The sequence below is a fragment of the Lissotriton vulgaris genome, chromosome 1_1 (genome assembly GCF_964263255.1).
Source record: "Lissotriton vulgaris chromosome 1_1, aLisVul1.2, whole genome shotgun sequence".
Lineage (NCBI taxonomy): Eukaryota > Metazoa > Chordata > Amphibia > Caudata > Salamandridae > Lissotriton > Lissotriton vulgaris.
The window spans coordinates 670,789,142-670,814,670 of record NC_141685.1 but is presented as its reverse complement, the minus strand read 5'-3'; the positions used below and the strand labels follow the sequence as shown (position 1 = coordinate 670,814,670).

The 25,529-nt window shown below is 48.2% G+C and overlaps 1 protein-coding gene across 2 annotated transcripts in view; it reads left to right on the top strand.

The window, feature by feature from the left end:
- Positions 1–25,529, top strand: part of SLC30A7 (solute carrier family 30 member 7) — a 285,774-nt gene that overhangs the window by 36,996 nt on the left and 223,249 nt on the right. For both annotated transcript variants that reach the window (XR_015308328.1, XM_086954376.1), the window contains exons 2-3: positions 13,108–13,209; positions 17,121–17,234. Coding sequence is in view for 1 of the 2 variants with exons in the window: in XM_086954376.1 (XP_086810502.1) it covers positions 13,108–13,209; positions 17,121–17,234 (216 nt within the window). In the remaining variant the exon portion in view is untranslated. The remainder of the gene's footprint in view (positions 1–13,107; positions 13,210–17,120; positions 17,235–25,529) is intronic.

Below are 25,529 nucleotides of genomic sequence, written 5' to 3'. Positions count from 1 at the left end.
CACAATACCCGGGGAGTACACATGACTCATTCATATTCCGGTACTGCGGCCTCCACACACGACTGGCCAGGGGAGACTTTGGTGAAGGACACCTACTTGGTAAGTACACTATGTCCACAATGTTACACTGCGATGAAGTAGCTGCGCTGCACAGGCACTCACCCTTTGCTCCTCTCATTCAGGTGACAGTGGCCTCCGTGAATACCTCCTCACCCCATACCTCAACCCTTCTACACCACAGCAACGGCGTTACAATGTAGCACACATATGCACAAGGAATTGCATTGAGAGGATATTTGGGCTACTGAAGAGCAGATTCCGCATACTGCACAAGACTGGTGGGGCCATGTTCTACAGTCCTGATGTGTGCTGCTGCATTTGTGTGTGCAATACTACACAACTTTGCTACCAAGCGCCGGATACCTGTAGACATCTCTGGCAGTGAGTCGGAAGGGGACAACCGGCCACCTGCACATGTGCGTCATGCACGTGGGGAGAACCCAGCTGAAGGACACAGACGCTGCCACCACATCACATTGAACAGTTTCTAGTGCACCCACTCCCCTCACCCAACAAATCACAATTGCATGCAAATGGAAATAAGGACAGGAGGCCGATGTATGATGCAAGAATAAATATTATTGTTGATGGCACAATAATATTGTTATGTTTCTATCCTTTAAATTAAAGCAGTATTGCACCATACCGCTCCAAACAAAACACTGGACATGCTTGTATCGTCAGCATGTCCCAGCCAATGTACATGAAACTCAAGTGCGCCTCCGGCGCGCAGCACCCAATCGCCTCTCTGGGTCTTCCTCTGCGACGGCACGAGACCCTGCAGTGGGTCTGGTGCTGCGGCGTAACACGGCAACCTGTGAGGCAGACAGGCTGCTCACACTGGAGGTGCCCTCGCTGGTATCGTCCCCCCCGACATTGCCTGGCCCAGTAGGATGGAGACCAGTGCCCTGGGAGTCATCTCGCATAGTTTGCGCCAGTGCTATCCATAAGTTATATATTTACTCCCGAGCGGGGAGCAATCCCAGGGAGCACGGCATCCATCAAAATCCTTGGTTAAATTAGCAGTGCACAGTTAAAAATCTTTAATTAACCAGTAGGATGGAGTGCCAGTACGGCAGTGGTGACCTGCTCCAACACTCGTGCCACATCCTCGCAGCATTGGATCATCTGCTGCTGCTGCGCCAGGGACCGTCGTGAGAACTGGGAGGTGGCATTCCCAATAACATAGTTCGAGCGGGTGTAGGCTGACAGCCGCGTAAGTAACTGGCGGCGGCGGGCGGTGTTGCGCTGCGATATGAGCGCAGCAGTGTTGGCCTCCATGGCTGTCGTTATGCGGTCCACCCTGTCGGCCACATTTGCCACATTGCGGCCAATGTTGTGGAGCTGCATTTGGATCGCCCCTTGCCGCCGTGCCTGCAGTTGGTGTATGCGTAGCATCCGGCGCTCTATGCTCAGGCCTGGCACGCGCACATCCATCCCCCTCCTGCCGCTGCGTGCTGTGTTCTGCTGGCGAGCCCTGCTATGCCTGCTCTGCTGGCTGGCCACAGTGGGTGTGCGCACTGTCACCGCAGTAGATGCACCAGATGTCGAGGGTCCAGCTGGTGGTGGAGTTGTGGTTGTCAAAGGTGCTGTGCCTGATGGTGGTGGCGCAGATGGTGTAGCCCTGGCTGCGGGGATAGGTGCTGCGCCTGATGGTGGTGGGGCAGATGGTGTAGCTCTGGCTGTGGGGATAGGTGCTGAGCCTGATGGTGGTGGCGCAGATGGTGTAGCCCTGGCTGCGAGGATAGGTGCAGCGCCTGATGGTGCACGTAGTGTCGCTGTTTGCACCTCCTCGGCATCCTCTGGTGCCTCGTCAATGAGCAGCCTGTCGCTGCTGTTGTCAGCGCCACCTGTGAGGGGAAGTGGAGGTACATTAATTGCATGTATCTGTCACACGTGCAGTTGCTACATGCATGCTGGATGACATTCCCTGACTGGCTGTGGCATTGCGTACTTTGGGACATATCTGGCTGCATTGGGGTTCTTGTTCATTGTGGGCAGACTACATGTCCCACAATGCTTTTGGGCATGACCTAATGTGCATGGATTGCATGACTTGGGATGATTATGGGAGGCTATAGGGTCATGGCCATTGTTAGGGGACAGGGTCGCAGTCGCATGCCACTTGCCTTGGCTCTCATGGGTGGGGCGGGATGAGTCCAGATTGATGACCCCAATGCACGCCTCTGGCTCTAGAGTGTCCTCCACTTGGTCCTCCAAGGTGGTGTTGGGAGGGACTGTGGGTTCTCCGCCTCCAGTAGCCAGGGTCTCGCCCAGCCTCTCTGCCACCCTCTCCTTGGCACGACCTCGTAGGTCGTACCACCTCTTTTTAAGCTCCTCCAGCGACCTGTGTGCCACGCCCACAGAGTTGACTTTGGCTGCTATCCCAAGCCAGATTTGGCGTTTCTCTGCCTCAGGCACCCTCCTGGAGTCCTTTCCGAAAAGATTTGGGTGGTTATCAACCACTCCATCAATCAGGTGCTCCAACTCCTGCTCAGAGAATTTGAGCTTCCGCTTGCGCCCGGTATCGTTGGGCCCTGGTACAGCTTCCTCTGCCATTGCTGCAGTAAGATAAGTTAAGGATTTGCAAGTTTGCAGGTGTCCTGGAAGGAGCTCAGTGAGATGCAGCCACGAGATCAGCCTCACTGTTCTGAATGGGGGTGGGAACTGGCTGCTTCCTGGTTGTGATGTCATCACTGTGCTCGAAATGCGATCTCGCAAAATCACGAGATCGGAAAAACGAGATCGCATTTAGCGATCTCGCAATTAGCGATCTCGCTATCAGCGATATCGCAATTCCTACTCGGATATTGACGGAAATAGCGATTATTCTGCGATTTTTGAAAATCGCAAACGCTTTTTGCGGCCGCGTGCGAATCGCTTTATTTTCTCGGTAATTTTGATGAATGCCGATCTGCGATTTCTAAATTGCGATTCGCTGTAAATCGCAATTTAAAAATCGCAGAATTCGGTTTTTATGAATAAGGCTGTTAGCCTGCCCTGTGGCTCCGCCCAAGAGAAGATTCATATTAATTAATAACATTAAATAATAAGTTGAACATGGCGGCCGCCGCCCTTATTTTAAATCAGTCAGTGTTGCGCTGTTGCCGCTTGCAGGTGGGCGGGCAGGCAGGACACACACACTGACTGACACTGATTTATTTGGTCCTGATGGGGGCAGGGGCTGTGTGCTTGGTAGCGTGCTTGCGCAGATTTTTTTTTACATTGCCACGCCCCAGCATCGTTGTTCAAGTCAGCCCGAGTACCGACCCGACCGATGGACGACATTGAGGGCAGGGCAGCCTGTGCTGTGCGGGCATCAATCCGCCAGCAGTACAGCACTGTCTGGTGGTAGCAAGCACCAGTGCGCCTAAACGTAATCACTCCGGTAAGACGTTGAGGAGTAAACAAACGTACTTAGTACTACTAGTAAACGTAGCACTAAGCCAATTTATTCCAATTCCAATAATATGCTATGCCTGACATGCCAAAAGCAACGCTGTTTATTTTGGGTGCGTGGTGGCGTGACGGCCCGGTTGTCAGATAACCGGAGTGGTGGGTGGGAGGCAGGCAGCAGGCAGCTTGCCCCGGCGGCTCCATAAGATATTATTCATACCAGATACAAGTAATAGGATGTGATTCAGATTCACTGAATGCCAGCCTAGTATTAGTCGCCGCGCAGTGCTGTACATCGACTTATGTGACTAGAGGATATCTCGATCGGGCCTGCTAGCGCCGCAGTACTGGCCTGCCAGGTTTAAGTTAAAAGGCTCACTGATTTGTCCAAACATGGCGCACAGCCACGCAAACATTCGGTTCCCACAGTTTTTTTTCACTTTTACAGGTATGGTCACCATCGTCTCACAATTGAGTCAACAAACTGCTCTGAGAAACCCCGGGCGTTGTCTAAAGGATAGGCAAGCAGAGGCATTCCCTCTAACTTCCATCAGGTTACAAACAAACAATTATGTATAGTTTGCGTTGAGTTATTAAAATCTAATCATGAACTGTAAAATAATGCTCCGTCCGAATTTCTGTGGCGTCACGTCACACACACCTTGACTGGAATAATCAACTCGAGCGCATCCAAAAGAATTTTATTAATGAATAGTTTGCCCTCACTCGCGACTCGCTCAAATGCTTGGTGGCATCCTGATTCCTGGCAGTCCTCCTGACCGGCCATAGTCTAGACTGATTCTAGGCTTTAAAGTTGAAAACGTGGGCAAGGACAATGCACACACCCCATCGTTGTGAAAGCACTTTTTGCAAAACGTTTGCAAGCATGGGACTGACTGAGCATAGATGAAATGCAGCACAGACACAGTACTGGTGCTTCAGCAACTACTGTGAGTACACAGCAGGAGAATGCACTCCGTGGCTACGTATCTTTGCAGTGGCTCATACTACAGAGTTTAGCAATGTTAGCATGTATATTTTAGCAATAATTAACGCGGAAAAATGATCTCATGAATAGGTTTATTAAACAATTTGACAAATGATACATGTCCATGCACGAAGGCAGGTACTTCAAAATGTGAAACTGGTGAAAATAAAATATCTACAGAGAAAATAATCCATTTAATAAATGTGTGTAATGAAAATAAATGCACAGTCTTAGAAAGGTGTGACTGGTGTCGAGTGTTGTGAGTTTGTAAGTGACCCTCCCATGATGATTTGCTACGAACACTTATTTTGTGTTAAATGCCCATTTTCAAGCATATCCCACTGGATTACCAACAATCCCATTAAATGGTCTAATAAGAAGGTTAGGGAGTTTATAGTGCACATGGGGCACATCCTTGGCACCTTGGGACGTTTTGAAGAATACATTTCAAAAGAGCAAATACACTCTTTTGAGAGTTTTCTAGTCCGTTAGTAGGGAAAAGAAATAGTTTCTATTGACAAGCTGCCTGCAGGCCATACTCCTGTCCATGCTCACTTCTCGCCCACAGACCGCAATTCCACTGTGCCAAGTAGGCAGAGGCCAACTTGCAATAATGGGGCCAAATTACATCAATTTGAGACAGTAATGGCAAATTTTCTGCATAATTTGCAAAAATTAAAAAGTGAACAAAAAGACATTTCCAACAACAGACTGCTACAAAAATAAATATCCGTCTGGACGATCTGTAGAAATGCAAATCCTTAATTGCCTATCATTCGTGCAAATTAATGCAATCTACCTCTAGCCTGAGCCAATGAACGGTTGAATCACTGAATGGAAAGCTTTGGGATGTCAAGGGATGGATTATTATCTGTATCACACTGATCCGGTTTCCTTTCCAAAATGGTGTCTTCCCCCACATCATAAGTTCACAGATGCCAGCATCCTGGACCAGTGCCATGCCATCCAGTACAGGTGCCATCATCCTGTCTCGCTGCTCTGGCAGTCCTAGCTGGAATGCCCACTATCGGGAAAGGCACAGACAGGAAATTAGAAACTCTTAACTGTGGGTGATGGGTGACGGCCATGGCTCCATTGCCTGACATTTGAGCAGTTGAGAGCTTTAGTATGAATCCACATATTTAGGTTCTTGTATTAAAACATCAGTGAGAGGCCTGTAGACCGACGGATGGGGGTTCCTGCCTGCACTGCCTTGGAAGACTTTTAGCTCCAGCTTCCTTGAGTATCATGAAAAGCAGGTTGTTAAATTAACTGGTTGCCTTTTTTTCTACCAGTAAGTAGTTGCACACCTAATGAATGAGCCCATAATCTTAAAGGCTCTTTAAGTGTGCAGCGTGCCATGGTTTGTGCTTGTAAATTTGTAATGTAATTGTGCCCTGCCTTAAGTATGTATTAAAGATTATGTGCAAAAACAAGTGACAGGAGTAGGTAAGCAGCAGCCGCCCTCGCAGTATCCTCCATTAATTTAATTCGAACTTCCAAGCAATCTATATCGTGCATCGTGCATAACCTAAGCATTTGATTAAAACAGGCGGCCCGTCCAGTAGACTCTTCGTGCCACTGGCTTTCTTGAGTAGTTTGTGTGGATTTAGTTTTCCTAAGAATTGTTCGCTTTTATGTATTGCGGAGATCGGCAGAGCTGCAGTATGTGTCTATTAAGCAAATACCTTGGGCTTAATGATGTTTATTTATGCTTCTACTTTCTTCAGTTCATTATTACTACCAGCTGCAGAATCATGGTAGCAAGAGGGAGTTGAGGTGAAGAATAACTTCGAAGAGGGGAGGGAGGAAAGGGTAGGCAGCAGAGAGAGAGACACAGGTAAAGCGGGGTGAGCCGAGAGGTCAGATACCAAGAGAGAGAGAGATGACGGAGCAAGAGATGGGTGAGGAGAGAAGGAAAGATATATATAGGAAGACAGGGCGTTGAGGGAGAAATAGGTAGAGAGAAAGTAAAGATAATCAGTGTTAGAGGTAGATAGAGGTTGTGTGGGGTTAGAGAGAAAAATAGAAGCAAGTAAGAGAGTAAAAGAATACAGAGCGTTACACGTCTGTGATTGTTCAACAACTTTGAGCGTTGTTTGTAATGTTTAGGACAACAAGGTTGTGGTGAAAATGAACTCTATTTTGCTGCATAGAAAAAATATTTCTCTAGTGTGGCCCGCAACAAAACTCTACTCCAAATTATCTATTATACTTTAGGCCTTGGATTCCCACTCTTGAATATCATTACATTGAAGTTTATTTTTCAAATGTGTAAGTTTTATGTGTTAAATTAGTCTGCACAGGTGCTCATGCCCGAACATAGATGTAAAGTTATCCCTCACTGATACACACCTAAGAGTAGCTACAACTCACAGATGTTGCAGGAAGCTCAGCAAAGAATCCCTGCCAGCACTGCATCTCTGGGATAGGCTCCGGAATCCGGATAGCTTGCAGTTTCACTCTTCTTACCATTAAACACAGGCCTGGCCAACATGCTGCCTGCAAAGTGCCCTTGAAGCCTTGCTTAACCCAAGGCACGGGCCTGCTCAGGGCCGGACTGGGAACCAGAACCGGCCCTGGCAAAGTGCTCGGCCGGCCCCCCTCCCCCCCTCCGGGAGGAGAGGGGAGGGGGGAGAGGTGCGACCGTGCTATGTGACAGGGCCGGTTTTCGGCCGTTTTTGTTACAGGGCCGTTTTTGCAGCATAACGGCCCTGTAACAAAACCGGCCCCCAACCATGCGGCCCACCGGGGAATTGCCCGGTGCCCTCAACGGCCAGTCCGGGCCTGGGCCTGCTTTTCCGATCTGGGTAAGTGAGTTTTCCCCACTTTGAGGGAGGCCAGGTGAGCTCACCTCGCCAGTCCATTCCTGTGATTGCTTGAAGTTAAAGTGCCAAGCCCAAGAGGTACCAAAGTAAATATACCAAATGTGACGGCAGGAGTAGGGTCCCTATACAACCCGCCTTGCTCACAGGACTAACTTTGCTTCACTTCTGTTTCATAGAGCTAACCTATTCCTACATGCATATCATTAACAAATATCAACTAGCGATGTCTGGTAGCTACTCAGCTGTCCAAAGCATCAGCCGATATGCTGGAATTCTACCACAGTACTGGATAGAGCAGGAAGTTGAGGCACTTGGGGTTGGTGAGTTTAGGATTGTGGAAAGATTTGGTTCATACAGTTCACCAACACCTAAACAAGCAGTGGGCTTCAAAATTCTCCACTGCAACATACCACACTCTCACCACCTCCGCTGGAATGGGCAAGGCTAATTTGCTGTGTTTGTCTTTAGTGTGATGTTTGGATTTTTTACAATCTTATTATTTCTTCAGTGATGTAACATTGAGGGCAGCACCAACACTCTGAAAATTGTTCCAGCGCCACAGGCTTGGGTGCCTTTCTTTGACATTTTAATGTTTTCTGGCCTGGGTGCCTTTGTGTCATGGTTCCATGGTTTCTGGCCTGGGTGCCTTTTTGAGCGACGTTTCCATCCTTCTCTCTCTTGAGTATTTATGTGTGAGATTTCCATGCTTTCTGGTATGGGTGCTTATGTGTGACATTTCCATGGTTTATGGCCTGGAACGGATGCTTATGTGTGACACACACATTTCCATGGTTTATCGCATGGGTACATATGTGTGAGATTTCCATGCTTCCTGGCCTGGGCTCCCTTTCTGAAATTCAGATCAGGTATTACATCTGACTTTTAGCAGTGCCAGTTGAAGATGTGGGTGGAGCCAGTAGAGGGAGTGGGTGGAGCCAGAGAAAAGTAGGTGTGGCCTCCGACAAACATTTCATTACCTGCACTTCATATTGTAGAAATTAAGCACTGCTTGCACCTGAGTATGGAATGTGTGCCAGGTGTGTACTTGTGTATGTGTGGCTGAATATGAAACCTGATGTGTTTTTATTGGGTGCTGTGGAAATGCACAACCTATAGGGGAATCGGGAAAATCTATATTTCGGCACATAATCATAAGCGCAACCTATATTTAATGGGGCAATAATAGAAAATGGGCAACTTAACTTGGTTATTGCGTATATTCACAGTGGGTGTGCACCTGAGCGTTCTAAGGCATGAGAAATGCATGTTTCATTGTGCAAACTGGGGCTGTGGTCGCTTGATCTGTGAATCAAGCCAGGCGAATAATGTTAGTCACTGAGGGACACTGTCACTGATTCTGAGTCATTGGAGGAGTGATACTAGTTGGTCATTCTGGCAGTGATGCTTGAGTGCACCATGAGGCATAAGCACTGATCAGTGAAACTGTTTTTGGGTGTTGGTGCACACGTGACCATTTACTAACTCGTATTTTTCTGAGCTAGCTCAAAGGACTATTCAGACCAACATTACACCAGTACATTTCAGAATGCATTAGCCTACCACAGAAATGTAAACAAGTAAACCAACACCAGACCTTGTAGGTTAAACTAGGAGCAGGGCTGAATGTTTTCTGTCATTTACAATGAAAAACATCTTGACATTTCGGTAACTTATTTGTGAAAGCCTGTGATGCAGCGAAGTAGGATTTACCTTTACCCAAAAACATGCAAATACCATAGCAAAAGCCACTGAACTGATGGATTTACCAAATACACTTTTGTTTACATGGTACAGCAAACGTTTAAGTTCCCGGAGAGCAAACTTGGCATTTCCTGGAAATCTAGCCAGCAGCATCAGAGAGGGAGTCAGCTGGAACTGGAGGAGCAAACACGAGGTTGAGGGAGGTGGAGTATGGAGGAGCTTTCAGTTCCATGGCAGTAGGAACGAGATTCCTTTAGTGGCCCTGTGGCTGCACGGCCACTAGCCCCGGCTCTCCAGCCCACAGCTCTTGCCAGCAACTACTGCATGCTGATCGGCCCTACCCCTGCCAACTGGTACCTCTGTTCTCCATAATCCACTGCTTGTTATGAAAATGCAGTAATAGCGTACTGGAGCAAGCAGGCTTTAGCAACCTATGACTAGGTTGTTATTAGATTGTTTTAGACGTAAAATCAGTGCTTAATTTGAGCCAGTGGTTTCAGGTGCTCTGCACCAGCACTTATTTGTCAACACCGGGACTTATGACAGTCTGCACTGTATATCTAATTTAAGGATGAGCACAACAACAGTTGTTTATCGTTCAGTATACAATAAAAATGACTAAACGTGCCGCACAAGCCATTCTTATAGCATTGGGTGCATTGAATAGTTTGAATTGTCACACTTGAGGAGTGTGATGGTTAGCAGTTCTGTTGGTTCTGTCAATGGCAGCGCTGGTGGGGGCAATAGATGTTGCAAACTAGCAGTTGCCTGCTGACGAGGGCCCTGGCACTTAACTTTTTACAAATGAAGCATTGCATAAAACGGTACACACGTCAAATTTAAACTGCTGATGGCACATATTACTGTCAAACTAAGTCATTCACAAACAATTTCTCACCCTCAGAAGAATAAGAGGAAAATCCGCTCCATTGGAATTGAACCCTGCCGTACCCTCCAGTTTCACACCTATGCATGGAATCAATGCCACTACCCACCACAGCATTTTATAAAGAGACTGAGGCGCCTCCCCCCACACTACCCTATGCAGTGACACTGTTATCTGTACACTGCAAACTAAGATGCGTGTGAAAAGTGAAATAATGCAGCAGAAAGCAAGCACAACTGTATCAATGATATCAGCAAAGATGCAATGTCTTGCAGTTCCTGTTTTAACATGTACATGGGTGTATGATGGTGGTATGATGCTCTCAGGGGTTTTGTAAGACAAAAATCTAGCACAAAAAGAAGGCGCCTCATTAGTTATCATTAGTTTTATGATTCGTTTTATTCTGTGAAAAACGGTACACTTGAAATGCCCGTCTTTTACAAATAAGCTGCACAAGTTCTTTTTAATTAAACAGTTTATATCATTTTGTTAGACAATATGTAGGAACACATTGCTAATTAATTACCTCATTTACCATATTATAGACTGTTAGCCACATAATTAGACTATTGATATCAGGGGGGGCATCTTTCGTACAACTTTCAGTTGGCCCAGACCCTTTTTTTGCTGACAGCATGGAGGGCACAGTAAACCACAAAGCCTCCTTCAGCCAACTACCTGAGTAGGCAACCAGGTCCTGGATCACTTCACCTGGCGTGTCAAAGGGAGCAATTAAGAAATGGAACCCAAATAATAAAAGTTGTTGCAGAGAGGGATGCTGTCTCACCTGCACTTGCAGCAGCCACTCTTTCGAACTACCCTACCTTCGTCTTTGGTTATAGACTCAAGAGGCGTTCTGGATTTTCTCAAACACCTGCAGTTTGCAAATCGTGAACTGATCACCTTGCGTGGTGAGTGGTATCAACATGCTCTCGGGACTCACTGGAGTTTCCAAGTAGGAAGGAAGCACACCTGATTCACACTGGTGGTGCACTTCAGTATCAAGAATAAGTGATTTGTTGGGGAGCTTTAGCTTTTATGTCCAAGAACAAGTAGTTGGGCAGATACCCACTACCAGTCCGTGGCCAATGCACCCTTATGAATTAGAAGTTCGAGTTAGTCAGCTAGCTCCCTTTCCCCTCTTCAGAGAATTTTGTGGGCCACCAAGAGTCATTGCTTCAGTGCATGTGCTTAGGTGGGCCTTGCAGGGCCTTCTTTCCAGTGAAACTGACAGAAAGAACGAACAAACAGAAGAGGGGGGATGAAACTCTCCTCTACGGACCTCGTGTGTCCACCAACTTGTAAATTTTCTTGTAATATGATAAATGTTACAGTACATTTACACGTAACACCACCTTAGTTACGGTGGCCATGTTCGGAAAGCCCTTCATCATGATTCATAATTATGAAAGTTCACGAAAGATAACGTTAGAATTGACTATGTTACAGTAGCATACCCAACAGGAGTGTGAAATTTTAAAAAATGTCTACCTGTCAAGGGGCACGATCTTTCCTAAATCAACCTGCTGTATAAAAAAAGACAAAAATTCACTTGTCCCATTTGGTGCCATGCAGCGAGTGACAAGATAGGGCAGCTTTCTCCTTATAGCAGAGCTATGGTAACAGCCACTCTGATTATGCTCGTGTTATATCAGGAATTGGATTGGAACAAGGCTGATGTTCCCACTTTTCTGCAAATCTACGTACAGGAGCTAGAAGTAGGTGGAAAGTGGTGGTTCTAGGTTTGAAATGTCCTGTGAGTCTCTGCACATCTACTAAATTGCATGTTGGAGGGTATTCGGAAACTCTTCTCCGATCTCTTCCTACACTTAGTATAGGTTGAAGGTAAACTTTTGGCAAGCGTACGTGTACAACCTTTTCAAGGGTGGAGAAAAAAAAGGGCCTAGAAAACAGAAGTTTGCATAAACAGACATATAACATACCAGTTATTTATAAAACACACATTCGCCCAAGGGTTTTGGCTCGAAAATGGAATTCACAAAAGTTTGATAGGAGTACGGTTTCTGGGCATACTTCTGTAAACCTTTGCCAATTCCTAAAAGTCACACATCTGCAAGAATACAAGGACATATAGCCGAGGGTGCACTTTAGTGTCTTTCTATAAGAATTGGTTGCCTACATTATTTTCATGGTGACTATAATGTTTTTACACTGATTCTCCCTCAGTTAGTTTCAATATATTGGCATTCATCAAACATTTTATTAAAAGATGCCTTCGAGAAATGGTATCTAAAGTTGCACAACCTTTTAGCAAATCACTTTTTTCAAGTTTGATTTATATAATCAGGGAAAACTCTGAGAGCATTATAAGTAGCCTCATATTGCTAACTTTTGCAAATGTTTACAGGTTTTTGAACTAGAACCCTGTCAATAATGCTGCGTAACTCGCAGCATTTCCTTACAGCACTGTCACTAATAGGGATAGCTTTGCATTAATGAATCATACATACAAGCTTAAACTATATACACATAAACATATAAATCTTGCTTTAGTGCAGACAATACTTTCACAGATCCATACGTAAACTGGCATCCAAAGGTTTTTTTGCTTCAGGGAGCGGGGCCTGCTTGTTCATTGGATAAAGTAAACATGAAAACATGTTGCCCTTCATTCCAAATAAGTCATGAGCGTCGGTCTATATGTATTCCACACCTCGGTCTTACATTTAGTACAAAAAACCCATGAATGTTGCGTCCTTTGCCCTAAGCCTCTAGACTTACCTTTACTCAGAGAAGCCAGTAGAAAGCTCTGCTTGGTAGCACCCAGGCACCTCAAAAACTCTAAACCAGCTTCCACTTGTTTGGGCTTCTCGATTCCAGCGGCTAAAGGTACACCTTAGGGTTCATAATGAGGAGACAAAAAGGGGAATTCTTAGGGCCCAAACCAATATGCAATTTGGGAGGGCACTCAAAATGTTGTTATAAAGCAAAACGTACAGGGGGAACTTTGGGGACAAAGGGAAAAACTAGAAGGGACCAGTCACAGGAAGTCTTTTTAAGGAACCAAGTGTGAGCCCCTCTTCATCTATAAATGGTGGTGTTCCCTATACAAGCATTGTTCGTTCCCCAACACAATATCTCCAATACGAACAACCACCCTTTCTAACAAATGTAATCTCTGCTCATTTTCCCTTGTTTAGATGAGGAGCCCCACATTCCTGGACTGATCATATACTTCTCTGTATACTGATGTGTATGCTGATAATGGTCTTTATGATTTTTTTCAGATCCATTCTCTCGGATACTACGTCGCGGAACTTGTTCTTCTTCCTGTGCCTCAACCTCTCTTTCGCTTTTGTGGAGCTTCTTTATGGCATCTGGAGTAACAGGTGAGACCAAGAAAGGTATAATTTGGAGTGATGCTGCCATATCGAAGATATGCCCAAGTGCTTCATGGAGCAGCACTTCCAGAACCCGCTCTTTATCACTTGCTCATCACATATTCAAAACTCCCATCTGTAGTTCTTTGTGTACTCCTCGGGGTATGGTGCTTCCAATGCTCGTTCTTCAGAAGAGCATCACAGTTCCTAACTGCATGCACTCAGACAAGAACGAAAATGATGGCTGAGCCTGGCTTCTGCTCTGAAAGGAGAATGGGGCGCTCATGTATTTGGCTAAGTAGGATGATGCTTGCAACAAACTTTGCACGCCATAATGTTATTAACGTATGGGAGGGATGAAGTCTTTCTTTGGTGCCTGCTGTTGACAGGCAGTCATGATTGCATGATATATTATAAAGGAGTGATGAAGCAGTGAAACAATGACATATAGAATAATAGAACAATGCTAAAGAACCATTTCTTGTTTAGTGCATAGTATATAAGCAGTGTCTAACAAATCTGCAGTTGAAATGCTGTACGCAACCAAGTGATGAACCAGAAAGGGATTATTGAATGTAATCATCAAGCCATCTTGATGGTTCCTAAACACCGATCCAGGGCATGTTTAATACCTCTACATTCACTCTTTCCAAGTGCTATGCTCCCATGTGGCGCTGGATCTTTTGAGGCAGGTAGACCTCCAGCCATGGATCTCTGTAAATTGACAAGTGGGTGCAAACTCCTGCACTTTCTGGCCATTTGACAAATGACATGTTCCTGCTGTTTTTGTAAACGTGCATAAGAAAATTAAATTAAACTAAAGGTGTGTTGTTAAATAAAAGCCATGACATCTGTATGGTGGATGCACCTCACCGCAAAGAAAGGCTTGCAAATTGTGCCTGGTTCAACATCCGTTTCTTTTACATGAATTGCAATGCTTCATTGGCTTCTTTGCCAGTATCCAGAGGTGCATACAGTGAATGTCAACCTCTTAAATGTACATATGAATTACAAGCACCGTCTGCTGAGTTGGAACTCTGAATGCTAGGTATTGTGAAAACAACTGCCACAAACCACTGAAGGGTGAGAGTGAGGACAGAGAGATGGAGAGCAAGCTATGCGGATCACCCAGTGTAATTATGTGAGATTATCTCTGTCGACACCAGAAGACTGTGTGTCTTATTACTGTGAACTGGAGGAGTGAACTTTCCTACACTCGACCGTCAGTCTCTTCAGCTACATATGATCTGTTCACCAAGATGGAAGATTGTGCTTGACATGATTTTGAATGATTTGTGTTCCATTTTAGATGCCCAGCACCTCCCCTCGCAAAGCTAGGGGTATGTCCTATAGAATAAAAGAGTGATTCTCTGCTGAATGAAATGAAAAACTAACCTTGGAGCTTAAAATGTTAAGATCAAGAGAGATGTCCAGGTATCTGCAGGAAAGGTGTGACTAAACATTTCTCCAGTCTGGCATCATCTCTTCTTACTTTGTGCACACTACTCCCACACCCTCTGCAGCCACCCCTGACTTCAACAGGCATGAACACAGTGAGGGATTTCTGAGCAAGTTCAATTGGTGATCCTTTAGTTTGGCTTAGAAGATTTGCAATGAGAGCACAAATGTTATATGGTGCATTCTCTAAATATGTGTACTTGATCATGTACATGTTTTTTAACAAGATTATTTTGTGAACAGGTGTATCACTGCTTCTTAGGTTTCGATATTCACTTCACATTTTCAGTTATTGTGTTACGTGCAATGGGTGGGTGGGGGGATAAAGGTGTGTCTCTTTGTACGTAATACAATAAGTGGAGTGAGATTCGAGTGTTAGTCTCATAAGGGAGTTTATAAAGGGATCAGTTATGTTTTATTTTCTTGTGCAAATGATCAGCCTGGCTGCAGAGAGGGGGATGGCTTTAAGAGAGTTTACAGGCTATCAGAAAGTTCCTGTATTCTGTGCAATGCATCAGCAGTCTCATGCTGTGACGTTGAAGTCATGTTTGGGGATGACGGGTCTGATGTTCCTGGGCGGCCTGAGTTGAAATCTAGAATTCTTAGTGCTTGATTTGACATAGAGGTCAAGATTGAGTGAGCTTCCTAGATTGGCCTATTGGGATATGACCGATTTCACAGTCTTGGGGAAGATGTTTCGCCACATGTACATTTTAATAGATGTAAGAGACAAAGGCTGACATATAAAATCTGAGAATGTACTAATTTTATTGCAAGGTTATGGGATAGTGGGCAAATAGATTTATTCTTTAGTACATAGTATTGGATAAATCCGATTTTATTAACCTATTCAGCCCTTCCCCAGTATATTTGCAATGTCCTTCAAAATAGTTTGTTACTTCCTTAGTTTCTATGATGTTTTACAGGTATGGGAGAGTCTTGACATCTGTGAATTGCATCCCTATAAGATACAATCATGAGCTTCCCTTTCTCACTTGTTTGCCTCGTGCCAGTTCCACAGTATTCTTCCTGTTATTATTCAAATTATGGTAGATCTTGGGGACGCCATCCATATTAAACATATTCAGTGGCATTAGTGTGCTGGCGACACTGTCAGTCCCTAAAACTACACTCTTTATCTGTCACAGTGCCCAGTGGTGGTAGCCAGGTGAAGGGAGCAGAACTGGTTGTAGCTCCTTTAGGACAATATTGAAATAAAGATTGCAAGTTCAAAGTGGATGCTGGAAGCGAGGACCACGTTTTGCATCTCCTATGCTATCTGGCCTGCACCAGTATTGGGAGGATTCATTCATTGAGTCCTGTGGGAAAGAAGCATCCAATTGCAGAAGCATTGCGACCTGCATATGGATCTTATGATCTGGGCATACTCTGGCTATCTTGTCACTTACAATTGCTTTACGCCTGGAGCGATTGACTGAGGCCTTCGTTGCTGTTTGCATGAATTTCAGGGATCCCTTGTATGCAAAGATATCACTTGAGCATACTAGACGACCTGTAATTTTAGAGCAGGTGAAGGTAGACCTGAAAAGAAGGTTTGTCTTCAGGAAAGCATTGATGTTGGGCAGGAGATAGGATCAGACATAGGTGCCAATGAAAACCTGGAGGCAGAGATGCACACAACAAGGTAAAGAACTATTACTCTGTATTTTGTTATAGATCAGTGTTAGAGACCTGATAATATTACACTGAGACACCCAGCTTACTGTTCCACCTCGTTTTGAAATAAGTAACCGATGAACCTGCTTTAAAACCTGTATAAACCCGAAGGAGTGTATGCGACCATGTGAACGGTTTGCTGCAATGAAGCCAGTTCTTTTTGGGTGTATCCCAGTCTTTTCGGATCTGAAGGAATTAAACTAACATTCTGCACACTGTGGAGGCCACCAATTTATAGTTCTTAAGAGGCATAGAAACGAAGAGCGAGGATACTGATAAACTGTGTGAGGACAAAAGGCTGATTGGTAATGATTAAAAGAACAAAGAAATATTATGGGTAAACAAGGATGGAATATCCTTATAATGTAGGGTGGGAGTATGGAAAACGGTGATCACTGGGAGCAAATAGGAAACTGATGATTCCTGGAGTGAGAAAACAACGAAACATTTAAAATACACCCTAACGATGATGAAGATACTTATGTGTAATAAGGGAATGATGAGGAAGATATTTATCGCTGATACGGCAAAGGTTGAAGGGCGGGTTTGAATACTACATCTCTTGAAGCAAACCTGTGTGTAGATCGAGTGGTCTTGTAGAAGGAGGTTCAGCACGACCAGAGTTTGTTCCACTCTGGTGCAAGTTTTCTTTATTAACAGATATATTGTGTGATTATTTGTTTTCCATCATCCCTTAATGCTGCTTATGTTATTATTGATGAAGTGCTTACCCAAATGTTCTCACGACTGAAGTGCTGATGTTGTGTATTTTATCTGTTTTCCAGTTTAGGCTTAATATCGGATTCCTTTCATATGTTTTTCGACTGCACGGCCCTCTTAGCAGGACTGGCAGCTTCTGTTATTTCAAGGTGGAGATCGAATGATTCCTTCTCATATGGGTAAGACGGTGCTTAATTTGATGTAACTTTTTAATGTGGGCGTTGAGACTATCATATCCCTTGTAGTCTTGCATTATTTTATGCTCCTGCAGATGATGAAACCTGCTTGCTTGGCTCTTTGGGACACAGGGAAAACCTCTGATGGGCTGAGAGCCAATGGCGGATGGCATCAGTAAGGGGGGGAGATTGGGGGAGAGAGGGTGGGGTGGAGTGTGGGGGAGGGTGGCGGGCACACGCGCAAAATTAATAGAAAATCTTACCAAACACAACGTCCTTCGCTCCGGAGCTCTTCTTTTTCCGACACCCACTGGAACAGGATGATGCAACTCCCTTCACCAATCCTAGCCCTCCTCTCACCAGCATGAGAGCAGTGCTAGGACTGACGTGAGCTTCCTCTCTCGGCGCTTTATAGCGATCTGGAGGCTTTCTCTAACCCAGCTGTCTTAACACAGCTGGGTTAGAGAGGTTTAAAGTGCGCATGACTAGCTGGCTGTCTAAAGACGGCTGGCCAAAAAGACATGCACACTTTAAACCATGCATTAGACAGTCCACCCTCCTCCTTGCTGCTGTCAATCAGCAGCCGCCCCGTCCTGATGCTCGGCTCGGTACGATGAAAAATAAAATGGTAATAAATTCCCATTTTATGTTTCATCTCTAGGGCTTTGGAGGAATTTAAGTGGGGCAACGCTCCGCCGCTCCGCTCCAGCGGAGGAGCCGCCCCTGCTGAGGGTCAAGAGGTTGCTATCAGGGCTGGGCATGGCAGGGGATCATTGACCTAACCAGCCTTAAAAGCAGCCTGAAGGAGCAACAAATGCATCTCTCACAGATAATTTAATGATTTGCCAGTGCAGAAAAATAATGCTCCCCTGTGTTGCAATGTTTTATGAGTTTCTTTTATTTTTGTTTCAAAGGAATCCGTATAACCAAACCTTTTTAGGTAATATTTTTGGAAAATTGTTCTGGTAAATGAATAAACTGGTCCCATTTTCGAAATTATTTTCTTGGGGTTGGTGTGGAGCATAGTTGACCTTTAAAAGCCAATTGGAGATGTCTGACTCGCTCAACACACCTGCTGACACACTGTATTTTCTGACTAACATTTAAAACATTTCCTAGGCTCCCTGTAGTTTGCAACCCAATTGTTGATGTAAATGCTGTTATCTAGTTTGCAAAACATATGTATTTGCTCTGGAGAAAAGGTGCTGGACAAAGATAGAAACAAAGAATGCCTAAGTAATACTCTGTAAATGTCTGTTTCCTGTGGACTAGTGATATCACTTGCCTTTTGCTTGAGTGGGAAAGGAAATATGTAGGAAGCTGGCTCTGTATATGGTATAACCACTAGGTGGTAATAGCGAGTCCAGGGGTTTCCCAAAAGTGTACAGGGCTCAATGTAAAACACAAAGTGCTCTATTAGTGGTATTGAGGGTGATCAGCCTTAAGCCTAACACAGAGGAGTGTAAGACATTTATTGCACAACAGTGATCAATAGTGGACACACGACTCAAGAAGGAGATCCAGACCAATTTTAGAAAATTATATGTTTGCACTATATTTTAAGATCAAGATTGTTGCAATAAGGTAAATACTCAGAAGCTAAAGACAGGCCGGTAGGGGTGGGGCCAAGGCAGTCATCGTCTTCAGGCTTCTCTGCAGTGTTGTCTTCTTACTTCTTAGGTCATCGCAGATCTAGTTTCAAGGTCTGGTGGAGCCACCTAAATGCTAAATTTAGGGGCGTGTTAGGGGAGTACAGGTAGGGCAAATGGGCACCTTAGCTGGTGGTGACTACACCCTCAATTATGCCACCCTCCTATGGGCGGGGTCATAGACCTAGTCTTCATTGGAGGGGTCCCCTCATCTTCAAGATGGAGGGGACTGAAAAGTGTGCTTACGCTTGCCTCCTCCACCACAGGGGTGGAGTTGGCAAAGGTGGGCAAACCTCCTAGCCTTTCTAAGTTTTCCCACAGGTCTTCCCGCCCAAAGTGGGTGTGTAAACCGGGGGCTGCCATCAGCTTCTAGCTGCAGAGGCTGGGGGTTGCAATACCAAAGCAGCAGTCCTCTGAAGCTTCTCATTCGAGCACTGGCCCATCCTGGGGTGGAGGTTAGACACCTCAGCCCAGGGTGTGCATTGTTTCTGGTCCCAGAGAGCAGAGGCTCTCCTCACAGAGGTCCAGAAACATGTCTGTGTGTGGCAGGCTGCCTCAAGCCAGTCAGTGTCCACTCCAGGGCTGGTAGGTTTTCAGGGGGCACCCTCTGAAGTGCCCTCTAAGTACATATTGTAATACATCTCACACTGTCATCAGTGTAGATTTATTGCACAGAGCTGTTTGGTACCAAATACTCCTTGATTTACTGAAGCAATCATGGTGCTGTGGAACTCGAGTTGCCAAGTTCCCAGCCCATGTATTCTCTTTGTATTCCTTGGCACTTACAATATTAAGAAATATACGCTAATACTTTAGGGACATATCTGCTCATGCAGATATGCCCACAACTGGGATATAGTGCACCCTGCCCGGTAAGGGCTGCTAGAGGGGTAACTTACCTATATCTTTTGCAATGATAGCTGACATTGCACACAGCCAGTATTCCATGTCGACAGGGACATGTCAGCTGCAGCTGCAGGGGCAGTGGCATTGTCCCAGTGAGGTGGTCCCAGGAGACTGCTTCAGCCTCCAGGCCCTAGGTACCCAGGGTACCACTACTAGGGACTTACAGGGGGCAGAAGTACCAATCGTGGACATGTTTTTAGGGAAAGAACACTGGCACTGGGAACCTGGATAGCAAGGACCCAGTGCTCTACAGTCAAAGTTACATCAACAGCCAGGCAAAATGTATGTGCGTGTTTGTGTGTGGGAGGGGGGTAGTTGGGTGGGGGGTACCGCAATAGAAACCCATTTTCTCACAAATATGCTCTACTTTTGTGCTTTCCAAAGCATAAAATGTACGTGATATTTAGATAATAGCTTTTATTAATGTATCATTTAGAGTTGCAGTATAGTACCCGATTCTAAAGCAGCAGGAACGTATACAGCTTCCTTTCTTTCCCTGAGAGTGCCACGTCTTCCTTCCTATCTAACTTGCTTTTATAGACGGCCAGTATAGATCTTTTTCTTATTGTGAGTTAATCAGCCATCTTATCTGGAGGCAGTTTAATTTCCTTGTATGCACAGTTCCTGCTTTAGCATATCCTGCGTGTTAGACGGACCGGGAGGGTCGGCCGAGGATAAGAGGAGAGGTCTCCGGGGAGAGCCGTCTCCAGCGATCGTACAGACAAGTAACTCCCCCCCCACAGACGTACACCACACACGGATAAGGTTCAACGATACTTTATAAGCAATTCTTCAAATACGGTAAAATGATACAAGGAGGTCTGGACGCCGGGGTCCCCTCGATTCTGGTCTCTGGATTGGGAAAAGGGTAGCGGGACAGTCTTGTTACCAATAGATGAAATAGCTCTCAATCCTCGAGCTCGGCGTTCTAGATGGTCGGGCCGCGGCAGAGCCAGCAGGTCCCGAGAAGGATGAAGGAAGCGACGGTCCGCGGCGGAGCCAGCAGGTCCCGATTAAGATGGTAGTTACAAACGGTCCGCGGCCACGCCAGCAGGTCCCGACGACGATGAAGGTTTACGAAGGTTGCGGCAGCGCCAGCAGGCAGGACGATAGTTCGCAAGGTAGAGCTACGGCAGCGCCAGTAGTCCGTCAAGGATGAGTTCTTCTCTGCGTCTCTCGACTCCAGGATACAACTGCCTTCCTGCTCTGGAGCTGCCTCAGTTATAGGGCTGGTGACCTTTGATGTCCGGACCCTCGCACTTGGAGGTCGGGGGGTCCGGGATGAGGGAGTTCAGACACCCAGCAGGAGGGTGGAGCCAGCGCCCGGGGAGGTTGTGGTCGAGCGGTACCTGGCGGGGGAGAGCCATCGACACCTCTTTCTCCCATTGACCTGCCAAGTAGTCCGCTCACCTCCTGGGTGGATGGTGGTGCCGGGCTGTCTGAGGCCTGGCCAGGCCCAGGGTTAGGGTCGATCGGAGGCCACGCGGCCTCGTGGTGTAGTGTCCAAGATGGCGCCCAGGTTGGGCGCGCGGGCCAGTAGGGGATCGGGCCCACGAGGTCGATATGTTCAGAGGCAGGGGTCCCGGAGGAGACGGAAAACGGGAAGTGGTGGTGTGTGACACTTGAGGGACCGGGCTCGGGCCTGGTCGGGCAGAGGGGGAGCGGGCCCTTCATGTGGCCTGTCCAACATGCGTCCCCCCCAGCTGAAGGCGGGGAGAGTCACCCATCCTCTTGGGGACTCTCCTCGTCGAGGCGGAAAAAGCGTGACAGGCCATCTGCGTTGGCGTGATCTGGCCCCGGCCGGTGTTCCACAGTGAAGTCCATCCCTTGCAGGGAGATGGACCAACGTAGTAGTTTTGGGTTCTCCCCCCGCATCTGCATCAGCCACTGCAGGGGTCGATGGTCGGTCTGTACCCGGAAATGTGTGCCAAAGAGATAGGGCCGGAGCTTTTTGAGGGCCCATACCACGGCAAAGGCCTCCCTCTCGATGGTGCTCCAGCGTTGTTCTCGAGGTAGGAGTCGCCGGCTGATGAAGGCCACTGGCTGATCAAGACCTTCGGGGTTCAATTGAGACAGGACCGCCCCAATGCCGTGGTCGGAGGCATCCGTCTGGACGACGAATTCCCGGCTGTAGTCGGGGGCCTGGAGCACAGGGGCGGAGCACATGGCGACCTTCAGTTGTTCAAAGGCTGTTTGACAATCTGGGGTCCAGTTGACCTTCTTTGGTTGATTTTTGGACGTGAGTTCTGTGAGGGGCCCCACTATGGTACCATAGTCCTTCACGAACCGTCGGTAATAGCCCGTGAGTCCCAGAAAGGCGCGTACCTCGGTCTGGGTGATGGGGGGCTGCCAAGACTGGATGGCGGCAATCTTGAGCTGCAGAGGGGCCACCAGGCCGCTTCCCACCTGGTGTCCGAGGTAGGTTACGGACCCCTGACCAATTTGGCATTTGCTGGCCTTGATCGTGAGGCCAGCTCGCTGAAGGGCCTGTAGCACCGCTCGGAGGTGGTGGAGGTGGTCGGACCAATGGTGGCTGTATACAGCGATGTCGTCTAGGTAGGCGGCGCTGAATCCTTCGAGCCCGGCCAAGACCTGATTAACGAGTCGCTGAAACGTTGCTGGGGCATTCTTCATGCCGAAGGGCATGACCTTGAAATGATAATGGCCGTCCGGAGTGGAAAATGCAGATCGTTCTTGGGCCCGGGGTGTGAGGCCGATCTGCCAGTAGCCCGCCGTCAGGTCGAAAATGCTGAGGTAGCGGGCAGCTCCCATGCGGTCGATTAGCTCGTCTGCTCGGGGGATGGGGTGTGCGTCCGTTCTGGTGACCGCATTCAAGCCCCGGTAGTCGACGCAGAACCGGAGTTCCGGTGTGGTACCGGGAGTGGCTGCTTTGGGGACCAGTACTACTGGGCTGGCCCAGGGGCTGTCTGAGGGCTCAATGACCCCGAGCGTGAGCATTTTGGTTACTTCCTCCTGGATGCAGGCCCGTACCCGATCTGGTACGCGGTAGGCCCGGTGGCGGATAGGGGGGCTGTCCCCTGTGTCCACGTCGTGCACACACCAGGAAGTGACACCTGGGGTGAGGGAAAACAGGCTGGCGAACTGCAACAGAAGGTCTCGACATTCTTGGCGTTGTTCCAGGGTGAGGGCCTCCGAGAGTCGGACCCCGTCCACGGAGCCGTCTTTCTCCCGAGTCCTTAGGAGGTCAGGGAGGGGTTCGGAGTCTTCTTCGGCTCCATTGTCTGTGGCCATCAGGAGGCTGAGTTCTGAGCGCACGAAATGGGGTTTCAGCCTATTAGCGTGGAGGACCCGGAGGGGGTTCCGTGAAGATTCCATGTCGATGAGATAGGTGACAGGACCCTTGCGCTCGACTACTTTGAAGGGCCCCGTCCACTTGTCTTGCAGGGCGCAGGGTTCGGTGGGGGACATCACCCATACTTGTTGTCCGGGTTCAAATTCGATGGAGGAGGCATTTTGGTCATACCACTTTTTCATGTCCTCTTGACTGGCCTCCAAGTTTGCTTTTGCCAGCTCTCTGAACCGTCGGGTCTGGTTGCGGAGGGTTAGGAGGTATTTGAAAACATCTGGAGGGTTCTTCAGAGGGGGCATCTCCCAGCCTTCCTTGACTAGGCTGAGCGGCCCCCGTACGGGGTGTCCGTATAGTAATTCAAGCGGGCTGAAGCCGAGGGACTTCTGGGGGACCTCTCGATATGCGAAGAGGAGGCACGGCAGCAGCACATCCCACTGGCGACGGAGGGGTTCTTCCAACCCCCCAATCATCCCTTTGAGCGTGCGGTTGAACCGCTCAACGAGTCCGTTTCCTTGAGGGTGATAGGGGGTCGTGAATCGGTAGGTGACCCCACACTGTTGCCAGAGGGACTTCATATATTTGGAAATAAAGTTCGTGCCTCGGTCGCTGACGACTTCTCGGGGGAAACCCACACGGGAGAAGATCCCCATCAGGGCCCGGCCGACTACCGGGGCTGTCACAGTTCGCAGGGGAACAGCCTCGGGGTAGCGGGTGGCGTGGTCTACCAGTACCAGGATGAACCGATGTCCTTGTGATGTACGGGGGTCCAAGGGCCCCACAATGTCTATCCCGACCCTCTCGAACGTGGTGGTGACCACTGGAAATGGTTGCAGGGGGGCTTTTAGTTTGCGGCCGCTCTTTCCACTGGCTTGGCACGTGGGGCAAGATCGGCAATGCTGGAGTACATCATTCCTCATTTTCGGCCAGAAGAAGTGGGTCACTAGGCGGCTGTAAGTTTTATCCTGACCCAGGTGTCCAGCCAGGGGGACATCGTGGGCCAGATTGAGCAAGAAGTCTCTAAAACGGAGGGGCACCACTAGCACTCGGCCGGCCCCCAACTCCGCGATCCTTTGTTCACTGTATAGCAGATCATTGTCCCAATAGATCCAATGTGTTCCGGAGGTATCCCCTGCGCTCTGGGCGAGGGCTTGTTGGCGGAGTCCCTCGAGGGAGGGACAGGTCTTTTGCTCTTGGCGAAACTGCTCCTGTGTGGGCCCCCCTTCTTGATGCCACTGGTCGAGGCCAGCGAGGTCCGGAGGTTGAGCTGGTTCTGGGGAGACGGCACGGTCGGTGTCTTCGACTGGAGCGACCGGGGGAGGAGGCGCCGGCCATTCGGGTTCCTCGGGTCGGGGATTGGCACGGGCGGCCATGGACCGGGTGGTGACGCACGCCCAGTCCGGGATGCCTAACATCCCCAGGTGTTCTCTTCGTTCTACGGCTGCCCACGGAGAGCTTTCAAGGTCATTTCCCAGGAGGCAGTCTACGGGGGCATCATCTCGGACCGTCACCTTCAACATGCCGGAGACCCCTCCCCATTCGAAAGGGACGCAGGCCATCCGACACAGACTCTCCGAGTTATCGGCTGAACGGACAGGGCAGAGAATGTTTGGTAGGAACTGTTCTGGGGTCACCAGGTGACAGCGGACGGCTGTTACACTGGCCCCGGTGTCACGGAGGGCTTCGGCCTGGCGTCCATTGATGCTCACCCATTGGCTGTACTTCCGGGTGTTAGCGGGTAGGGGGACCCGCGGGACCATGTCTTTCCCCCCTAAGCATGCTAGAGCCATGGCGGCTGGCTCCCATTCTTGATGCTCTTGCTCATACTCTTCCTGCTCCTCGGAGATCTGTTCTTCCCCCAGGGCCGCAGCAGCCACCTGGCGGGGTCTTGGGCTCTGGTACTGTGGGCAATTTGGGTCGTTTGCATAGTGGCCGACTCGTTGGCATCGGTGACACGTGACATTGGCTCTGTATCCCGGTCGTGCCGGGGTGCTGCCCCGGTTGGCCGGGGGGGTGGTGCTGGTAGCGGGGGCGGCCGGAGCGTTGTCTCTTCCTCGTCCTTGGCCCCCTCCTCCTCCTCGGGGACGGTGCTGACCGTGGTTGTTCCGGTTCTGTTCATAGGACCCATTGCGGCCCACTCTGGTGATTTCCCACCGGTCAGCCTCGGCTGCGAGCTGCCGTGGATCAGTCAATTTGCTGTCGAGGAGGTGCTGCCGGAGCTCAATGAAGCAATTGTTTGATAGATGCTCCCACACCATGAGATTGAAGAGTTGTTCGTAAGTTGTGACATTGCTTCCTTTGATCCAGCCCTCGAAGGCTCGGCTAAAATAGTTCACGTAGTCCACCCAAGTTGTACCCGGGATGCGGGTGCAGTCTCGGAACCTCTGACGGTACATCTCGGGTGTGAGCCCATAGCGGGTGAGGAGGGCAGCCTTC